At 35.2% G+C, this 23,531-nt stretch overlaps 1 protein-coding gene across 1 annotated transcript in view; it reads left to right on the top strand.

The window, feature by feature from the left end:
• Positions 1–277: 277 nt before the first annotated feature.
• LOC121312741 (cadherin-18-like) overlaps positions 278–23,531 on the top strand; it is a 73,635-nt gene continuing 50,381 nt past the window's right edge. Inside the window, exons 1-3 of the mRNA XM_041244470.1 lie at positions 278–747; positions 8,926–9,220; positions 13,110–13,229. Coding sequence (XP_041100404.1) covers positions 520–747; positions 8,926–9,220; positions 13,110–13,229 — 643 coding nt within the window. The 5' untranslated portion in view covers positions 278–519. The remainder of the gene's footprint in view (positions 748–8,925; positions 9,221–13,109; positions 13,230–23,531) is intronic.

The following is a 23,531-nucleotide window of genomic DNA, read 5'->3' as shown; positions in this document are numbered from 1 at the left end:
AGAACATGTTTGTCACAACATATATGTATAATAAACCAAACAATATCCAGTATAATGAAGCAAGACTAAATCTCATACATGAACTTTAAATATGATTTACATATAATTCATTTTTTTAATATTCAGTTCTATACAGGACAGAATGCAATATCACATAACAAGTCCAGCATTGTCGCTCCTGTTTCTTCATGAATGTCCAGGATTATACTGTGAAAGATTCCTAATACATACTCTTTCAGCTGATGGAATTTTCTTCTCTTTCTTTTCCAACAGAAACAATATGGTCAGTTGTCTTGATCTGCTGTAAAGCTCTCCGGAAATAAAATCACTTGAAGATTATTCCTGTCTTTCCATGATGTAAATGAAGCTTGACATTTCCCCTAATGGGCAGTTAAACCATGGACCTTAAAAGAACTCTTTGGACTGGCCTCCTAATTTGGATTTAGCACTGCTGGCACTGAGCTGTGAAAGGATTATCGTTACAAAGGTAGAGCGACATTTTCAAGCAAGTTTTCTACCATGAGAATTACGACCACATCCTGCCTTTGCCCTGTCTTGGTCTGCCTCTGCTTTGTTCAGAGGTGCTATGGGACATCTCATCATAGTTCAATGAAAGTGACTAAAAATCAAACCAAGCACATAGAAGGGGAGACTGAGGTGCACCATCGGCCAAAGCGAGGATGGGTCTGGAATCAGTTCTTTGTTTTAGAAGAGCACATAGGAACGGAGCCTCAGTATGTAGGAAAGGTAATGCTTTCATGTTTACTTAGTTCATGTTAGACAGTAATAATTGACATATGAAAATGTTTTTTATGGTATGTGCAACCACAAAGATGTACTTGTGATACATTGTCTAGGTTTTTATTTGTTTTTTTATAAATGTTTTTTGGAAATATTCAGTATTTTTGTACATGGTCCAGATAGTGTTACCTAATTTTTAATCTTTCTGGACAAGAATTAGTCAAATCCAAATCCCAGCACAGAGAGTTCCCAGTGGACAACCTCTGCTGAAGCAACCCTTTGTAGTGGAAAAGTGGTTTAAACCCTTTTTGTGCCAAGTTACTGTTCTTGACTGCCCAGAGAGAGTGCAGCGTTAGCCTTATAGACACACATGAAACTACTTTCCTGTGTAAAGACCCTTTTTCTAATTGTATAAAGTCCATTCACTGAATAATTACTTCCAGTGGATAAGTACTGTATCACTTAATGATAAGAAAATGGGAGCTGTGAAGTAGAAAGTTTAATATATAATTCCAGTATAATTTTAAAAGGGGTAGCATTGTGTTACAGTGAGTTATCTAAGCATAATTAGGTGTAATGATAGTAGTAACATACATATAATTACATATAATTCCATTATTATCATTTGACATAAACTACAATGAGCAAAGAAAGTAATGGGTGAGCTGGGGAAATAATCCGATATAACATGTACTTTCTGTGCTTTTTAGAGTGATTTAATCTGTATATGCAACATATAGTTTTATAAACGCAGTTCAACTCTAATGAATACATTAGTACATAATTAAATTAATTCTTCAGAAAAAAATAGAATAAATAAAAGCACCAATATGAACATAAAACCAAGTTTCTTAATGAACCTTTACATGTTTTTTTTTTTCATTTTGTAACATTACCAGTGCTCTGTTTTTGTGTTCCTGTCATATAATGCCTTGTTTTAATTCCTTTTCAAGAGGTGGCAATTGATTTGTTTCTGTCTTTTTATTTTTTTGAATACCCCTTGAAAGTCATAGGTGTCTGGCATTTTGAATAATATTTACCCTCACACTATTACGTGACAGGGCAAAATATGTCCGCATATCTGGTTCAAATGCTTAGTGTGTGTTTGGGTTGTTTTAGTATTATAATTATTATCTTCTATAGATTTCTAAAAATAACAAAAAGTCTGTACTGCAGTTTTTTTTTTTTTTTTTTTTTTTTTTCTATAGAACATTCTAGATATTTCATTGAAAAATTTCTAGGATTTGTTCAGAGGACATCAGAAACTCCTAATAAAATCATAACAGAGCTGCCCTAATATGAATAGTCTGGTTTGATGTTATGGAAAGCAAATTAAAAGACGCAAGAACATTTCTTCGAACAATTTGTAGAGCTGAGGCTGCTGTGGCTTGTTGCTTTTTAAGTGACTAATATAGTCTTATGCTGGGTTGCAATTGGGTTGAGCAACTGATTGCTCAGGTGTGGACCCGGCTTTACTCTGCTGGGCACAGTATATTTACTGAATCCTGTTGTAAGAGAGACATTGCCCCATGCTTTTCTGTACTGACGACTAGACCCTTCCCTCCCTACTGTCATGGTGCAATACTACAAGGCAGTATCAATAATAATAATAATAATAATAATAATAATAATAATAAAATAGTTATTCTTAAAATATAAGTTACTATTGTATTGTACATTTTATTATAAACAAAAGCAATAGTATCTTGTCCTGTAAGAAGACCAGGCTTTTATCTTAACAAAATATAGATATTTTTCAACAGCTACTCTTGGTGTTGAAAAAGTTTTCTTTAGTTAACAAAGAACACAGACAACATTTAATCTATATGCCTGTAAAAGAACTAATAATCATCCTTTAATTTGCTTTGCAAGCAGTGGCTTTTTTTGGGGAAAGATATTTTCTGTGTCTATATCTTTTCCACAAGTTATGTGCACTGTTTAAGGGCAACAGATTGCATTTTGCCAAGTGGCTATATTTTCCTCGTACATACACCAAGTATCACTTTCTAAAATTGGTATTTGGAAAATATGTGTAATTGTGCATTTTTAAGGTTGGAGATGCAATAAGCAGCCATTGAGTTGTCGTCTTGACTGTATATAAGAACACACCATAATAAAAACTTAATAAATTAAAAACATGTGCACATCAGAAATGTGATAACGGAACCTTTAGATGTCACATACCCATGCTACATGTATACACAGGTTTGTAACTGTGGTACCTGAGTAAATCTCAATCCCAATCTATCCATTTCCATACACATAAAAATCTGCTATACACCACTACCTTGTCTGAACAAATACAATACATATCTATGGAGTGCAAAACTGATTAACTCTGTATGAGTGCCATTCCTAGGCTTTTGTTAAAAAGCCATGTAGTAAAGTTCCCCCTGCTTATTTATGTAGTTACATAATTAGTTAGTCCAAGAAGAAACTTTCAGGCAGTGTACTTTACTAATGTTCACATTACAGTTCTATATCATCCAGCAGGTTTAATTAGTCCCCTCCTCTTCTAATCTAAATCGGAGTACCCTTTTATCATAACCTTATCCTCCATAAAAAGCCTGTTTTTAAATGGCATCCAATAAATTCAGCAATTACTTAATATTTTTGAAATGTCATTGATTTATGGAGGTAAAGATTTGTAAGAGGGGAAAAAATACTGTACTAATTTTAACCACTTGTACCCCATGCATATACATTGATGTAAATTCAAGGCCATAAAAATACCAGTAGCCATATTAGAAATATACATATAAGGTAAGTATAAGGTGTTTATATCACAGATAAATAACTAACACATAGTAACACTGACATGGGGGTTGATGACAGCTCCTTTCAAGTGAAGGTGGAATGTAAAAGCATTATATAACTTTGGAATCTCTTTCAGGAAAAATATAACATAGATAAGTGCTCAATGGAAAGCTTAAAATGTTTGACAGATGTCTCAGTGGATACCTCTTTGACTTTGGACTTTTGAAGATATTGACCATGTGTACAATATAACATGATGTAATATGATCTTATTCTATAACTAATCCCCACATATAGTGTAATACAATCTTAGTTTACTCTTTTTTAACACGATTTACCTGTTAAAATGCCACATCACATGCTGCTATGTCCTGGATCTTTTAAAAACATCCCAAGGAGCTTGCACAATTTTATCTTGAAGTGGATCATTTTAATGTGGAATCTCATAATTGGTAGAATGTGATAAATTACAAAATCAAATAAATGCTTTTTGGGGAATATGTATTCAACATTCTGACTATAAAATAAACTTTTCTTCTTGTGGGATTGTTTCTGCCAATAAATATTTGTTCTAGTTCATTTCACAGACTTTTTACATTTTGGTAAGTTTTTTTCTTACTGTTGCCGTAGCTAACATTGCCCACTGGAATCCAGATGTAAGTTCTTGCTATAATCACGTACAACAAATTTAACTTGCAATGATGCAGGCCAGTGTAGCAGAACAAATCTGGATTTAGTTGGATTATCCTGTTTACATTAATGTGTGACCCTCCCCGCGAGTGCTAAATGACTAGGTTTCTGCTTTACTGCACTGCTTTGTTCCAGTTTTGATACCAAGGCAATTACAAATTATCCTCAAAAGCCTGAATGCTATATTCTAAATCTCTCATCTTGTTTTCTGTTCAAAAGAAATGTTGGGATTTATTTTTAATCCAACTCGATATCTCAATATCATTCCAATGATTTCAATGATCTTGCTATTAGGCAAGATCATGTTTTTTTTTAAATTTTTTATTATATCTTTTTATTTTTAATATCATCTTTTAAATATACACTTCCACATCACAAAATGAATACTGTATGGTCATCACTTATAAAAAAAAAAATTGAAAAAAATTAGGTACCTCTTGCAACAAAAGTGTGATCATGCTTCTGTTAGAGTTTAAAATGGTACAACAAACACACAACTTACAATTGCTGTCTCTTGTGCTATATATGTATTACTGAAATATCTTTTTCAAAAGAATAACAATTGTTTTGTTATTTGTATTCATATATAAAATCTACTGAAGAATCAAACTGAATAAATTATTTATCACATCTTCGATGTGAAACAGCAGAAGGCAAAAACACACTATGAAAACTTCCAACATTTTTATCCAAATAAAATGCACTTACTAACCTGCATCGCTAATGCAGGTTTTTTGTTCCTACAGGATACCTAGCATGTAAAGAAACTATAGTGTACCATAAGTGTCAGTGTGGAATATGTTTTGCTTGTTTGAATTTGACACTGTGGTGTAGCGGCGGGCAGTCAAGGCTGGTCAATGGCAGGAATAGCAAACGCAGACTCAGATACTGCAGTTTAAAGCACTTTTAGTAATTCAGAAATAAACACAAAAATCTAACTATTCAAAATAAACAAAAGCCCAAAACACCCAAGCTACATCTATCCCAGTGTTTTCCCTCTCTTTCCTCTCTCATGCTCTGCACTCCTTACTCCTACACACTCTCTCAAACACATATTTGTTTGTTTTATATCATGTGGCCAGGGGTGATTGTTTTCACACTTTTCCAATCACTCTCAATCACACAATGAGTTAAACAGTCTTTCAATTAGCTAGGTGGCTGTGCAAACGATGGCCATCTTGGCTGCAAGCTGTTTCTTCACCAAGATGGCCACCAGCCACCAAACCTTCACCTCCATACACACATGCACCCGTGTGCAAAGCTTATGATCTGTAATAGAGACATACACTATTTAAGAAAGAACAAAATAAATGTGAAGTACAGTCAGCGCTACTTTATCAGGATGCCTCGGGAAAAGCACAAATAATACTTGAATAAGTGGCTGTCCCAAGTAAACGAGAGGTATTTGAGATGACCTTAGTCCCAATCAACTGACATAAATAGCATTGGGAAGAACCATCTCCCAGAGTTGTATCCCATTTAAACAAAAATCCTGATTATCAGTATCCCAATTATGCAAACTGACTGTATTTATTACAGTTCCCCAAATGTGGAGAAATGTGTGTGCAATGTTGTTGGAAAGCCTGCTTTGCCACCCAGGGTCAATTATTTTTCGGTACCCAGCTCGCTTTCGGCTATCACAGCAACCCAAGGGTTTGGCTCTCTTTAACTTTTCTGTGTCCTGTTCAGCCACCATTGTGTCTCCTTCCTGCTTCTCCTCAACATTCTCCTCAGCTCCGGATACTCTTCTTTGCAGTCGAGGAGAAAACCATTAGCCTAGCTCACTCCCTGAGTGTGAGATTAGTCTTTAATTCCCCATCAGAGTACAAAATAAGGCACCTGCCTTCTGTTCTAATCCCAGAGGTGTTTCCTCATTGCTCCTATCCCGTGAATGTATTTTACTAAATATGGGACTATTACTAAGAATCGGGTGATGGGACTATTACTAAGAATCGCAGTGCAGATTTTGCTTGGCTACAAAGATCGCTGTTGAAGTACACAGCCTTGGCTTAGTCAACCTCTTGCATCTGCTCGGGTCTGCTCGGCCACTTCATGATTTTTCCATTGATCTGAACAAGACTGTTTTGTAAGGTAGGACAACTGAACCACCGTCTGGACACTCAGTACTGCATCTCCAGCCAAGCCCCACACCTTGTTCGCTGTATTTGTCACATACCTCTTCATAGTCATGCATACTAATAAATCATCTCCTGATCACTCGTTTTATCACCAAACTCCTCAATAATGCAATCCAAGTCATTATACTATTACTGTAACATCTCAAAAAGCTCTGAAAATGTCTTCCTTGTTTATGTCTGTGTTATATCTGTGGTGCAGGGACTATGTGTATTGCTCAGATCTGCACCCCCCCTTTTTTTTTTTGGCTTCTCTCTCTCAGCTCCTATCAGTCTCACTCGGCCATTGAAAGGTAGATACCTGTGCTTGAAATCTTTTTAATGATGTCGGACTGGAAAGGGAAAATTGTAATGTCAGACCTAGTCTGACATAGGACTGCAAAGGGTTCATGAAACCAGTCTCCTCCCGAACATAATGATAACCTGGAAAACATAATGGCATATTTAGGGTTACAGAAAAGCCCTGAGTTTATAGTAAATTTGATGGCTTTTTATCTTTAATAGGCAATTTACTCACCCCTTTTAGCCACACCATGTTCTGGCTGCCCATTTCCCATAGCGTGGAGATTGTGAGTGGTATGTGCATGCTACATCATTCCATAAACCAAACCACTGAGGACTAACTAGAGTTTAATCAAAGTCATGAGGCTATTTGTTTACTTTTTGTCAAATTGTTAAAGTTGTGTCCCTTACCTGAAGTGCAAATTGTCTGGTCTGCAAAATACTGTATGGGGGACTCCTGAAGTACATGTCACCACTGTGAATACGAGAGAATTAACTGTGAACACTAACATAAAAGGACATATTTCAATGTGACTTTTAATAATGTAATATTCAAATGTACAGAAACCCTTTAGTGTTTACAAGATCTCAACTTTTCATCTGGAGAAAGAACATTTTTTATAAACATTGCTTTTATCCTGTTCATGCTCTGTGCTACAATGCTGGTGCATTGGTTGAAATGAGCAGTGTATTGTGGAAACAGAAAAGCAACATTATTGCAGGAGGGAGAGTGATTTGGATTCACTACAACGCTTCTGACCTATTAGAGGCCTATATAGTGAATGGATATTCATGGTGGAGAAAATGTATTGAACTAATTTGTTAGCTACAGTTACTAACGATGTTAGTTAATGCAGCTCTATTTGTGAGTGCATCGAGCTATTCAAAATTGTGTTTCTAGGAAATAAGATAACATTAGCAATACTTCTCCATTTGTATACATATCAGTACTGCAAGCCTTAAGAAAAATGCTGAGATACAGTTGTTTAGTTCCACAGTGTGATGGCCACCTTTTCCCATTTACATAGTTGAGCAGAGAGAATATGGCATCTATGTGCGGATTATTTTTACTTAAGCAGTGTAACATTATTTTTTAATAGATGGTGATAGAAAATAATATTACACCTAAACCAGATGGAAGGCATCATTTCATATGCCATTATCAAGCCTGTAGACCTAATTACTGACTTATTTAATTTCTTGCAGCTGTATTTAGAACCCATTAAGATTTTGAAAATTGTGCAGTCATTTTCCATTTCCACCGACCTTAAGGTCATGCTGATAGGTAACACAAGCATGCCGGTAAGAGGTCTTGTTTACATCTTTATTCTGAGGACATTCAGCACTACAGGCTGTGTCATCATGCAAACACTTGTACCGGTTGACACAAAAGCTGTGTCACCATATAATCACCTGCACTTTTGGAGACACAGAGCTCGGGAACTCTTGGGCTTAAAGGAGTGATACATACATCTTTAAAATCTGTTTTTTTACAGTACTGGAAATATTATCACAATCCCTTTATCATTGTGCTGAAGAATTTTCATGAATTGTTTTGTAGTTTAGTTTATAATAAATAGCTCTGTAGATTCACTAAGGTTTTTTAGGGTACAGCTTATTCCTTTGTTATACAAGGTTCTATTAAATACATTTTTTAAGTAAATAACAGCTACTCTCATGTAATAGAAATATATAAAAAATCTGCATCATGATATTTCGGCACAATCTACATTCCACGAGTGTGTACATTTTCCCTATTGAACTATAATATAGCTTTAAATCTCGCAGGCAAGAACAATGCACAGTTTCAAACTGTAATCTCATTTACAATCTCACAAGTGTGTATACACTTCCAATAGAAATGCAGTGATTTGCAGCAACTCAGTAGCTGGGGTGTGTTTAATGTATTCAGAATGAATCAAAGCGAGTCCCAAGTCAAGAAGGACATTGTCCAGCTGCAATGTAGGTTATTTTATTAAAAATAATCACTGGGAAAGGGGTGAAGTCAATGTGAATTGAGTAACCATCTCTAATGTTTTTTCTGGTGTTTATTGGAAAAACACCAATTTAATTATTTTTGTATCAAGGTGCTTCATCGTTTTTTATCGGTTAAAATGATTTTTTTTTTTTTTTTTACATGGGAAAGGTTTTGTGAGGTAGAATACAAAACAATGCACGTCAAGACATAAAGAGAGAGTACGGGATTTCTAATAAAAAAAAATCTTCATAATATTATAAAACTAAATGTAACATGTTGTTTGAATCTTTTTTTTTTGGTTTTATGGATGTTGTCTAATTTATTTTATTTTATTCTTTGCAGCTTCACTCAAATTCTGATAAAGGGGATGGATCAGTCAGGTACATTCTTACTGGTGAAGGGGCTGGGACTATATTTCTCATTGATGAGACCACAGGAGACATCCATGCCACCAAAAGTCTGGATCGTGAAAAGAAGGCACACTATGTATTGCATGCACAAGCCATTGATCGCTGGACAAACAAGCCTCTGGAACCGGAATCAGAGTTTATTATTAAAGTGCAAGACATCAATGACAATGCGCCTAAATTCACAGATGGACCGTTCGCTGCCACTGTACCGGAAATGTCTGACGTTGGTAAGGTGCATTAACTTTTTTTTTTTTCATGTAGGTGTGTGTTTAAGATTAAGGGATCATCTGTTCAATGTCTTGGCTTTGTAAAGAATAGCTATTTTGTAGGGACACAAACTCCTTGGATGTTGTATTATCAAAGTCATGGATCATCCGTAGAATGCCTTTGTTTGTTTATTTTGTTTTATTATTATTTAGTTTAAATTATTACATTTACATTTGTTTTGCTATTTATGTTATGTTACCATAAAGATAATGATGGTACTGACACCTACAATGTGTTTGTATTTCCCTTACTTGACTGTATTTATATATTATATATATATATATATAATATATATAGATATATATATAGTATAGTCACTGATATACAGTCACTCAAAAGTAACTATTTATGTCTTTTTCCCTTTTTAATAGTTGATTTCCTCAGTAGCCTAGCAGCAGAAAATGTGACTGTATTTAAAGTACCTGTAGTCATTTTACTAGTTGAAAATAGTCAGAGTAATACTGATGCATGTTTAAATAATCAAAACTTATTTTTGATGCTGTATTAAACTTGCAAATATTCCTTTGATTATCAGAGTATAACACAATCACATTTCACAGCTTTATCTTAACTCAACGATTCCCAACCTGTGCTCTCAGAGTAAATCTCTGTCTCTGGTGGCCCCATATACATAAATCTTTACTCTCTTGCCATACACAACATGTAATACAACATTAGAACAAGCAATCTCTCTACCTTCTAAATATGCCCTATTTGTCAATTATGCATCACTTCAAACATGAGGGTGGATTTACAGCTCTATGATACCAAGTCTCAGTCTTGAACTCTGTAGTAAGACCATTTGCTGGTACAGTTGGCCATGTGGGTTTTTTTTTTTTTTTTCTGGTACAAGATAATTCCAGTGGTCATACTGTTAGGATTGTCATGGATTATCTTGAGCAGGAGACACCTTTGGAACCTTCTAGGATGTTTTTGTCAATGTTATAACCATCAGAAAACCTGACACTGCACTGACTGAAGAGATGGACCGGATCCCCCAAGCCTGACGCTTGACTAAAAGCAGCATGCCCACATTGATGTAAAGATTGAATCCATGCCAGAGAAGCCCATACTCGACACATTGACATCCATATGGACCATTTTCAAACTGTGTAAAAAAACAATCTCCAGGGACCAAGCCTATAGCCATTTTGATTTCCATGGGTGTCATGTTTCGATGCTTTCACTTGACAGCTAATAAAATACATGTAACTGCTAAATTCACTGTGTAAATACTACTCTCTTGACATACTTATCCTTGTTCATTCTTTTGAGGGGTCTACATACAATACCGGTGATCGTTTCTGCTTGTAAAACTCTAAAAACTTTCCATACATATGTAGCAATCTTGATTTTTGCATTTGTATCATTCATAACTCAAGTTTGCACACCTCTAATGGATTATTGTTTTCCCTTTGGATTAGGTGTTTGTTGAAAATCTTGTAGAAAGTAGAATTACAACCACTAGCATGCTGATTATAATTGATCACTGAACAGAAGAAACCACTAAAACAAAATAACTATGAATTGACCAGTGAAATAAGAACTCAAATAATAGCTCTTCACAAAGAAAGCTGTAGCCAAGTGAATATGACAGTAAGGGTTGGTTATACTTCTGTTGCAGATGAATGCACTACATGAGGCCCAGGCAGCTCTAATATCTCTAGACCATTTAGATCTGGGATTTGAATTGTTTTGTCCTCCTTCAAGTTGTATAAGGATGTCCACTTTTGTTTATTGTCCTGGCCATTCAACTATTTAACCAATTATGGCTGAGATATCCTCATAAGTAAAATCAGCACAGCACTCCATAAATATTCACACTATTGTGTTTATAACAGGCTTTATGTATTTGTTTCTGGAGTCAAAGCTTTGTGAATAGTCTTACAGGTAAAAGTGTAGTAACTGTGTGAAAACAAGAAGGATGTTTTTGCTTTATAATATCAATAGATCTATTACTGATTTCGGCAGAAACATGTTATTACAATTTTCAACGGTGTACGTTGTTCTACAGCTTCACTATTAAGATGCTGTCAACACATTTTCATATCAAACCAACTAGAAGTTCAGAAGCCTCACAACATTGCACCAAATTATATTTGATGGATTGTAAGTTAATTTGTTTTGCACAATGCACAACAAACAAAAAGTTGCTATATTCTAGTCAAATTATTTGTTTTCTGTTTCATGGAAATAGAAAAGAAAAATATGTTAAGAACAGAAGAGTAAACAACCTCTGCCCTACAGAATAAAAAAATACATAAATTGGCTAGAGAGTATTTAGTTTTTATTTAGCTGAAGTCAAATCAGCAAAGCAAAAATAAAACAAGGCAAAAAAAAAGCATCCCTTGGAGTAATTGTATGTTTATTGGATATTGAAAAAGAGTTAAACATTTTTTTTTTATTAATTCACCACTTCAATTTTTATTATTAGGTGAAGTTAGTATGTGATGTGCACGGTCATCCTGGGAATTCCACTGCACACTCCCCTGGGCAAAATTTCCAGGATTGTTTCTCCTCACCACACTGTATAAAGAGGCTTGTCATGGCGAGCTCAAAGTAGTTCGCTGACAAGCTATTGGCTTAGTCATGGGATCAGAGGACTGAGTTGTTGTTGGAAACAGCTGCTGTGAGGGAATATAATTTGACATTGTAAATGTGGTAAATATACTGGGGTATTCATTCGTTTAGCTTTTTTCTAATAGTGGTGCACTGGGACTATATTTCAAGTTTCTTATGAAGTGTTTTCACGCAGGTTAGCTATCTGGATTAACAGCATGTATTTAGGCAATCATTGTGTAACTTTCCATACTATGACACATCATATAAGTGGTAAATTTTGGTAAATTGGTTTGGGAATTGTATGAGTCAATGAGTTGCCTTATCATTTAAATTTCTCCCACCCAGCTGTAAGTCTTGACTGTTAAATTAAATCCTAGATACTGCCAACTTGCCCTGAGGCATTTCACTTGTATTTACCAATATGGTAAATAAATTCCCAAATCCCCCTTATGTCCTCCTTCCTCAAAATGTATGCCTTTTATTATCCGGCGTATAATTTTTTAGCTGCAGTCTGATCAATGTGTACACTAAAATAAACAGATTTTGGCTTTTAATAAAAAAAAGAGGGGGCAATTTACATTTTATCTAGCAATGTACCCAGAGGCATTATTAGGCCTAAATACAAAACCTGTGATACTTCTTACAAGTCTTATACTGTAGTAGCAGTTTGTTTATCTGTGTGTTTATCCCCTATGTTGATTTACCACAAGTATGGACACCATTTCATTGTAAAAGGAATAATTATACATTTTAAAAAACAAACTGGTATGAAGTGTTTCCTATCATGTCTTGCTATTTCTTTTTAAATAAATAAACCGTACTTTTAAAAAAAAGCATAACAATACAAACTGAAATTAGTTAGTATTCATTTTTATTTTTTCAAATAATATGTGCTTAGTAATTTAAAGCTCAGATTATTTACACAACAGTTAGCATAATTGTAAACTACTTGTGTTGAAGAATTTTCATACATTGTACAATTACATCCACATTTGGTAATAATATCAAGGTGATTTTTAGCATTTTTCATTGTAAAAGAGGGTATTAATGCTCTGGAGATCACTGTAGTGTATACTGTATATTTAAAAGTTCTGTTTTTCATTAACTTTACGTGAAAGCCTGATTAAAAGCTACATGATTCTGACAAGTTTGAAAGGTCTTCACAACATATCATATTGTGCACATATCATATTTTCATTAAACTATTTTCATGACACTGATATTGTATCTATCATTGGCAGGGGGTAGAAGCGTTACTTACATACCTTGTATGTTTTTACTATGCAGGTACCTCTGTTCTTCAGGTGACAGCTACAGATGCAGATGACCCGACTTATGGAAACAGTGCCAGGGTTGTGTACAGTATTCTACAGGGACAGCCCTACTTTTCTGTTGATCCCAAAACTGGTTAGTAGCCTACATTTTTTCTGTTTGCCTCAAAATAGGTTTTAAACTTGTGGGAGATTTTGGGGGTGTTTCAAAATAGGTTTTAAACTTGTAAGAGATTTTGGGGGTGTTGATATTGGCAAGTCAAATTCCTGGAATTGTGTTTTTGTGTGTGTGTGTGTGTGTGTGTGTGTGTGTGTGTGTGTGGTTTTTTTTTTTTTTTTTTTTTTTTACTGTTGGTTGCCATTTTGAGCCTTTGTGAATGATTGTGGAGGAAATGTAGTTTGGTCAGAATATATTTCTTTGAGCATGGTATTCTGCTTCTTAAAAAGTCTTTCAGCATGATAGGAACAGTACTGTGAACTATAATTTGTACCCTCACTTGAAAGAGAACAAAAGGACACAATGTGACTCAGCTATAAGATTGCTGTTCATTTCCTTCAAGAGTACTAAACATGCTATGCAAGCAGGTGACACAGTGTGAGATTGTATGCTTTTGTCTCCATATAACCTTTTAATGTAAATGCTAAAAAAAAAAAAAAAAAAAAAAGGATGTTTCAAAATGTTTCAGAAAATAGGGAAGGGAAATGAAGATAAAAAGAATTGTAACTGCCAGTGAAAGTAAACTTCTGTGAAAGGAACTTCACTAGTTAGTTGCAGGTTTCTAAATAACCTGTCCAGGTTATACAGCACTTGATGCTTCTGCAAGTATTGGAAAATATTAACCTGGCTTTGGTTTAAATAGACATAATAGAAACGACTAAACAATTTTGCCCAGAATATACTTTTATGGTAGAAAATCCATTAAGCAAACAATGAAGCTGGGTGATTGTTCATGCAGTTTCCCACTGTCCTTTTACATTTGTGTGGTCCTGCCAACTGATTACAAGCCAAATGTCGCTCCTCTTTATCATAGTACGTTAGGATATTTGTTTTATATTTTACACATTTGTATTCCTTTTGAAAACTGATTGTATTACAGTATGTCTTTACTGCTGTCAGCAGTCTAATACAATTATAGTTGTGGTTAATGTTGGCCAAGGAATATTTATCACCATTAATCCCTTTAATCATCCTTGCATCCTATTTTTTATTACAATAATTTAACTGCGATAATGGAAGGGAATTATATATTATTTTCTGTATAAATTGGTCACTTTTTTTGTGGTCACTCAGTACCGCCAGACTGTCAGTATTCACATTAATGCTGCTTATCGGCACAGGTCTTACTTAATTTAAATGAGGCCTTTTGTCAATGAAATTATTAATTATATTGCCTTTCAACTCTATTTTGAAGTGTAGCTGTAGATTGCTTAATTGATTCACTATTTTAGTGCCAGTAAAAAAAAAAAAGGACAGTCAGAGGGGATACCAGTGATGCAGAAGGTCAAGGAAAATGTATGCAAGATTTGTGCTTCACACGGCACGTACACAGCCCTCTAGTCGAAATGGCATAAGTCATTAATTCTCTCTAAATCCTTGCCAGAAAATTATCCTGTGAAAGAACACTTGCAATAAACACATTACAGCAAGGTAGTAATTGTGCAGGCATCATTCTAAATGGATTGAGTTGAGTGACTTTTGCAGGTAATCTACAAATATTCAGTGTTAGACAACCAGAAGGAAGACATGGGTGTTTAAAATGCCATAAAAATGCCACATTTTCTTCCTTTTTCTTTGACAATAATGTATTTCCCTAGAAGTTGTTTTTAGTAAAAAATGCAGTTTATCAAGTCATTTCTTTTTCACAGTAAATCTCAGCTTTAGTTTACTAATCAAACCTCCACCTACTCAATAAATCAAATTAACCTACTGTTATTTATTTATTTATTTATTTATTTATTTTGTTTTGTTTTGTTAAAGACACTTAGTACCCAATTTACAAACAGGCGCTACGCTTTATGGTGCGCTGTGGCAGGGCAAAAAGGGCCCGTTAATAATTTTCGTATTGAATACTGCAATTTTATTCATTATCGTGTGTGATACTTGGCATATTATGGTGCACACTAAATTTAGTGCATCACACTATGGTAATCAGAATGAACATGCATTTTTATGGTAACGCTGATGTATCTAAATGATCATCCAGCTCAGAATAATGAGATTACTGTATACACATGGTATTTACTAAAGGACGTTAATTTTAGTGTGTGCATAAAAGTGATCATTTATTAGTGTGTTTGGAAACCAGGCTTCAACCACTGATAGGCGCACTATTTAAACCTCTTTTTCTGGGCTGAAAACTGGTGATGTACAGTTCGATTCATTTTACTGACTTGATTCATTCAGTTTAGTGAATCAATTCTATATATTTGTTTGTTTGATCCACTGAGTCACTAACACAAAATAAATAGGCCTAAATATTGCGGAATTACTTGGTTATGAAAATGTGTTGGCGTGATTAAAGTCTAGAAATGATAGATTATTGATTGTAATTGTGCTTACATAGAAAGGGGGCGGGGCTACGGTACACTAAATCATCAACCCGGAAGGGAAACGATGTGGCAGCCACGGATTGGAGGAGTGTTTGCACTCGTTAACCAAGGGGTCTTGATTGACGGTATAAAAAGGGACACATCGAAGTGATCTGTTCCTTTGATTGGTTAAATGCTGAACCGGAAGGGAAACCCTTATTGTGGTTGTGAGCATTTCGTTTGTTTTTGTCGTGTCTAAAGAATTATTTATTTGTCATTATTAGACAGCTAACACGATCTGGAGCTGTCGCCAAAGGCCAGCACTTACCCTGACAACACCGCACCATTGTTCAGGATTAAGTATATTTGCACCATGAGCACTATAGCACTCACTGTGGACTTGTGATTGTATGTGTGTTATGTGCGGGTGTTTAAATATCAGGACTATTACTTCGGGATTAAATGGAGTAATACACAGTACTGTATTGCCTGTTATCAGTGTTGTTTTCTGGTTTTATCATCAGACTGGATTGTAAAAATAAAACACTGTTGCACCTGGATTATCGCTGTCTGTCTGTTTATTGATCACTGCTGCACACCTGTGCCTGCACACTGTTAACCACTTTACCACAGTATACATTGTATTGTCTCTGCATTGCTTCAATTGTTCACACCTTTTATTATTAAATGCAATTTAATATATTAGAAATTATAATCAAAAGAGTATGATGTACCCTTAAAGCAAAATGTTGAAAATGATCAAATAACCTTATGCTCTACCTTTTATCTACCATTCAGTATCTAAATTTTAAAGCTGATTAAAAAAAAATAAAAAACATTAAATACATTTTAGCACTTGGGTGATTGAAGCTGTTGTTTATGAACATCAAAAGTTTATTTTATGCAGCACTTGCTTCTTCAGTAAATTGTGATTCAGTTAGGAATAGTTGTGTTCTGAACGACTGCAGTACCAGCTGTTGCTGCTTCTGGTAAGCAATGCCACTGGCATATTAATGCATTATCAGCAGTTGGGCTAGTGAAATTTGTTCCAGCAAAACTGCTTCAAATGTAATCTGCTACACCTCCTATGGGAATTCCGCACACTCTACTTATACTTGCAGAAAGGTCAGCACTAGACTCTGTACCACTGCTGATTACTACATGCAGGTGTCTTTTACATTGTCTCCTTGGTGACACAAATGCGGTTCCCTTTTCCATCTCATTAAAAAACATTAGACTGCCAAACCTTTCTTTGTAAATGTGTCATCCTTCAGCACTTGACTTGTGTCTTACAGTTGCCTTTCTCCAGTCTTACACTTGAGTTAAAGCAGTAAAAAACTATTTGAAATTGTCTTTCTTTGTACTAATGTTTGTTTGAATTATTTTAAATATTTGATGCACTGGGGTCTGTTACAGATACTTCTTTCAAAATGTTTAGTGGTTAGTTTACTGCAGTAGAATGCCATCTAATTGTATAAACAAGGGGTGTTTTCATAGCAAAGGAAAAATAAAGTCATTTCTGAAAACAGCATTTTGGGATTTTACATTTTGCATATAAATCACTGGTTCTCTTGCTTGTTTAAGTATGGGTGACTATTGGTTAAAAAGTCCAAGTATTACTAATTTGCTGGTATGTTTCAAGGTGTGGCAAAGTGGTTTGCGATGCGCAGTATAGGGGTGATGCAGTGCTCACGACAAGGACAAACAACAAAGTACTGTTTTTTTTTTTTTGTTTTTGTTCTTTTTTTTTTATAATCCAAAGTCTGATGACAACAGTAAACAATAAAGAGAACAGGCAATACACAACAATGTGTATTACTCCTTTTAAATTCATGGGTTCAGTCCCGGAATAATGAACTCAGTATTTAAATACACAGTATGAGCACAAACTCAGTCACAAGTCCAAAGTGAGTGCTGTAGTGCTCGTGGTGAAAATACAATTAATCGTGAACAAGTTCATTGTTGTCCGGGTTTAGTGCTGGCCTGTAGCAATAACTCCGGATCGTGTTAGCCATCTATTAAGAACAAACAAGTAGATTTTAGACACGAGAAAACAAACAAAACACTCATTATAACAATATAATTCTCCTTCCAGTTAAGCGGTAACTATACAAAGGAACAGATCACTTCACAACATCCCTAAAGTACTGTCAATCACACCCCTTTGGTTAACGATTGTAACCGCTCCTCCAATCTATACTACCACATTGTTTCCCTTCCGAGTCGATGACTTGGTGTAACATAGTTCCACCCCCTTTCTATGTGGCCGACTTCAACCTAATCCTGGGATTTGTTTGGCCATCCAGTCCAGGGCACTGTTCCCTTTACACAGCGCCCTCACAGGTCGGGAGGGAGATTTATCACTCTGTCACACAAGTTTATAAATTAAGTGGGTTTTTTTTGTTTGTTTGGTTTTTTCGCCATTTCCCTTTTACATATATATTTTTTATTATATTTGTTATTTATTCAAATTGTAAAATATAATATAGATACAGCGATGGAAATAAGAGTCCATTGCATAGTTTCCCTTTCTGGTTTTACTATGAGTTTATCAAGACACGACTGAGCTTGTTACCTATGCACTGCGGCTAATCAAGCTTGTAGGTAAACCTAGTATTGATCAAACTGCTATGCAACAGGAGTTTTATTTCCATCCCTGAGACAACATATGGGGTTTAGGAGACAGTATAATAGACTTGATGCCAGTAACATGTTAGCTGAATGAACATATTTGTCAAAGTTGTATGTTTTCTCCTCAAATTGATTCTGAACAATGCACAATATGCATTTTTATAAATACTAGAACTGTTCATTCAGTTTCACTTGGCAGTGCTTAGGCTGACCCAGTTTATGGTCAATTTGACTGTGAACAGGCAACCAGTAAACCTCCACATCAGGTAATTGAAATAACATCTTACTGCTTCCACAATAAACATCTGGCTTGTGCTGCATTGTACTGGCCCTTGTTTGATTTTGCAGCAGGTTATAAATTAAGCATTCATATAAAGACAAGAAAGTCAACTTTATGTGCTGTATGGCAGCACTTTTAACCACGGAACAGGTTATAAGGCAGTATAGTCATGGCTCCTGTTTGCCCCATAATCCTACTGCACTAGCAATCTTATTCTATTAATAAGACTGTCCACAAATTGGTTCGATATCAGTGTTATGAAGGCGGAGGATTATATATACCCTATAATAGTGTATAAGGAAAAATGACTACAAGTTAAACACACAACACACAATGAAGTTTAATCTGTATTGAAAAGCACTTACGAGTGATTTACACCTTAAATTGAAGTGTTTTTAGTTGTGTGTATTCTCTGTGGAACATATTGAATTTGAATGAGAATGTTTCATACATACAATTAACTGGTGTTCTTGTTGTACTGATGTGAATACAGCATGTGGAAAAAAGCAGGATGTTAAATTACAGGTGCAGTTGGAAGTAAGATACTTGTAAGTATCGATTACCCTGCAATCTCAGCATCTGTACATTCAAAATAAAAATGTTTTATAGAAATCACTTTCCATTTCACTAAAGCATCTGCAAACATTTTACGATTCTACAATGTTCATACATGCTTGGAAGGGATTCAATTATATGTGAATATTGAAAGTGTAATACTTAACTACAGTTTATACAATATATAGTATATTTTACCCCAAATGACCATAGTGGTCACTGAAATAATACAAAATATACATCTCAACCTTTTCTATGTACAGATATTTCATCATGGTTAGGCTTATGTCACTGTGCAATGTTTTATTTTATAATCTGTTTTATTTTTAACTATATGCTGTGTATTTGTTGTTTGTACTTCGTTGTTTTTAGTGTTATTAATCTGAACTGTACAGCGCTTTGCATTTAGGCACTATAAAAAATAAAGATGATTATATTATTATTATTATTATTATTATTATTATTATTATTATTATTATTATTATTATTATTATTATATATAAGAATAATAAGTCATTATTCAGTGCTCCTCCTAATGTTCCAATGACAAGAGGCCTTGCCATAAATGATATCTTGTTTTCCAAAGGTTGTTTACAATGTGTAACCTTCAATAAAGAATGTGTTCTCTACATGTGTGGGGCCCTGGACACATGTGTGAGCTTTTTTATATATATATATATATATATATATATATATATATATATATATATATATATATGTCTGTTTGCTGCAGTCCTGCTCTCCTGAGTTCAGGATGTCTATAATTGGGTAAACATACTGTGAACTATATGTAGATTAAGGAAGGGCACTAAACATTATGGTGCACCATAATTGCAATTAGAGTGCACGTTTATGATTTCCGTATTTATTACTGCAATTGTATTCATTATCACACGACATAGTGGGTATATTATGGCGCACACTGATTTTATTGTGCCACACTATGTTAATCAGAATGAATATGTGATTTGTATGGTAATGCATGATAATGTTTTTAAATGAGGCACCCCACTCTGAATAATGAGATGAGCTTTATTCACACCGTATTTACCAAAGCGCGGTAATCATAGTGCACCTTAAAGTGAGCTGCAATTAGTTTGTTTGGAAACCAGGCTTTAACCGCTGACAGGCACTCTATTTAAATCTATTTTTCTGGGCTGAGGTGTATCTGGAATCGTGGAGGCATTACTTGCATTGAGGTTTTCATAGTGAATGTTACCTGTAAATAACAGGTTATATTAAGTGTGAATAACCGTGAATGAGTGTTATAATTTCTTAGATGTTATTTTATAGTTCATTACATTTATACAAATAAAAAGTAGTTAAATAAAACACTGGACCAAACAAGGTATTATAATTTTAAACAGCATCCTCCACTAGACTTTCTGACTCCTCTGTGTGCAGTTTTAGTTTGCTTTGCCTCTGCCTGTCCCCTATGGAGGGCTGCATCTGTTAATCGCTCATTTAGGTCAATGTAAGCCACCTCCACCTTTCACAATAAACCACTGACTAAAAGATATACCTGGACTCCTGTGGCTTTTTATATAATGTTGGTGATGGGTTAGTCTTGGACATTATCATGCATATTAAATTAAATTATCGCTCACAATACATGTAGTGCGCATGGTATGGTATGTAAATTAATGCATTCTCTGTTAGTAATTGGGGCAGTAAATTTAGATTTATGGTGAACGTTAGGCTCACTGCTTAATGTGCACGTTACAGCTACATTTAGTGCCCTTTCGTAAATGAACACCTAAGTCTGTAATTTAATTTAATAAAGTTTGGCCCTTTGAGATAATTTAAATTTGCTTGCAGCTCCCTAAGCTAATTATTGGAAAACTTAAAATCATCGAAAAATAAAATTAAGTAGGTTCGGTGTGGCCTATCAATATGTCTATTCAAGGTAGACAGATCATGAGAAAATATTATACAAAGTACTTGAAAGGGCCTACATGAAAGGGACAATGTGTTAATAAATCTCCAATCTAACTCTTAACTGCTATTGTTAGAAAGGATAAACTGATGACTGAAACAAATGCCTTTTAGAGCCTAGTTAATTTTTTTTTTTTTTTGTGGCAGTAACATGGATGAAAAGATGTACTGAATTATCATGTAGGCATGATGTCTGATGAGGCAGAGAATCTGTCCAAAACTGTCTCAACCAGAAAAAACAAGTTGTCCCTTAGCAAATGGCTGGTGACTGCAAATTGTGACATCTCAATCAACATCACAACAATCCACACACTGGATGCTGGTTAAGCTTGCTGTACCCACCAGAACAGTGTAAGGAGTTTTCACTTGTGCTACTGTAACTTTATTTACAAAGCCACCTTTCCAATACAGTGACAATACCCAATATAAACGGAATATAGAAAGTTCTCTCTCATTAATATGGTTCATGGTTTACCCAAATAATGACATAATTTATGTAAAGAAATGCTTTCAAGCTAGGTATTAATAAAATGCATACATGTTTGGCCAAATCACTTACTTGGCTGGTGATTTAGAAATAGATAGTATAGCTAGAACTATAAATTGTACACGTTATGGGTTTCAGAACTATCTTTCAAAATGAGGAATGCTTGGCTTACTAACTTAAGAAGAGCATTGTGATCCAATATTAAGATAATGAAAAAATATTTGGCATGTCAAAAACAGAGCAGCATTGTTTACAGGAAGTAGTATACTCACTGTTTTGAAATGTCATGCATTGTGATACAACCTTTTTTTACATTTTCATAGCAACTAAATTCTTAACGTAAATTATAAAATGAAAACCTCAATATGCTGTATGAAGTCCCATAGCAAAAGACTGTATGGAGGTTGTGTCCTGAATCTTCTTTGTGACTGGAGAATTGTGCCATGGGCAAGTAACCTTCCAAGAGATGAATCTTGTTATCTCTGGTTCGGTAATGTGGTAAGAGTTAAGATCTCGTGAGTATCAATGCCTATGTGTCTTTCTCTGTTTGTGAGTATGCAAGATCTGCCAGTTGTGTATTAGATAAATGACTGCTGGACAAACTTAGCCATTTTAGTATGTTATTTATTTTTCATTACATGAGAAAAGCTGTTATTTACGTCACGGAAATATTGGACTCCGCTTTCACCAAGATCAAATGAGATAGTAGTGGTAGGGACCAAGTATCAATCTCAATCAATCTTTATTTTATATAGCATCTTTTATAGTGGAACACCATCACAAAGCGCTTTACAAAATGCAATAAATACAAGAAAGTCCATAATTCTTCAAATACAGAGAAATGCATACTACATGATACAGTAAAGAAATAAAAAATAAAAAATAAAAGCATAATACATTAAATAAAGTGGAAAGTGCATAATACATTAAATACAGTGGAAAGTGCATTGATAGTAACATAATACGTGAAATAGTAGCAGCAGCTAATAGCAGATATCAGGCTTAAGAAGCATGGAAAGCAAGAGAGAACAGGTTGGTCTTGAGAGTTTATTTAAAGCGAGCGATGGTGGGTGCATCACGCAGCAAAGTTGGGAGAGAGTGCCAAAGAGTCAGAGCCATGAAGTTAAATGAGCGTGGGATCTGTGTGATAAAGGGCATTGTAGGTGAGCAGGAGAGTTTTGAACATAACCCTGAACTTTACAGGTAGCCACTGACTGATGGGGGAGTTGTCTTGCAATGATGTTTTTTACATCTGGTAAAGATCCTGGCAGCACCATTCTGAACTAGCTGCAGTCAGTTTATGATGCGTGCCAGGAGACCACCACATAGAGAGTTGCAGTAGTTGAGTCGAAGGGAGACAAATGCATGACAAAGTGTCTCCGCATCCAGGAGGGAAAGGTAGGGACGGACTTTGGAGATGTTTCCAAGATGGTAGAAGGAAGATTTGACCACGGAGGAGATGTCAGCATCAAAGGAGAGGTTGTTGTAAAAAAGTACACCAAGGCTTCGTACTGTGGAGGAAGGCAGCAGCAGACAGTTTCCGAGGTTCAGGTTAGCTATATTGAGATTCTTAAGTTGAGTTTTAGATCCTACTAGAAGGAGTTCAGATTTGTTACTGTTCAGTTGAAGAGAATTGGCAGACATCCAGGCCTCGATGTCTTGAATTCAGGCAGAGAGCCAGTCCACGGCAGAGGGGCTTCCAGGGTCCAGTTTTATATAGAGCTGGTTGTCGTCAGCATAGGAGTAAAACATGAGGTTGTGTTGGCGGATGAGGTGACCCAAGAAAAACATGTAGATATTGAAGAGAAGGGGCCCAAGAGCAGATCCTTCGGGGACACCACAAGTGACTGGGTTTGCAACACCCTGCGTCCATGTGGCGGAGTGTCCCGCCCCTTTATGTTCAAGTGTTTTATGTTGTATGTAGTGTGTTTAAGGTTGGTGTTTTTATCTATAAAATACATGGGATATAAATATGGGTTACGAGCACAAGTGTTAAAAATGTATATTTGTATTTAGGCACG

Source organism: Polyodon spathula, chromosome 3 (assembly GCF_017654505.1).
Source record: "Polyodon spathula isolate WHYD16114869_AA chromosome 3, ASM1765450v1, whole genome shotgun sequence".
Taxonomy (NCBI): Eukaryota; Metazoa; Chordata; class Actinopteri; order Acipenseriformes; family Polyodontidae; genus Polyodon; species Polyodon spathula.
Note: the sequence above shows the minus strand (reverse complement) of the source record. Positions and strands in the feature narration are given on the sequence as shown.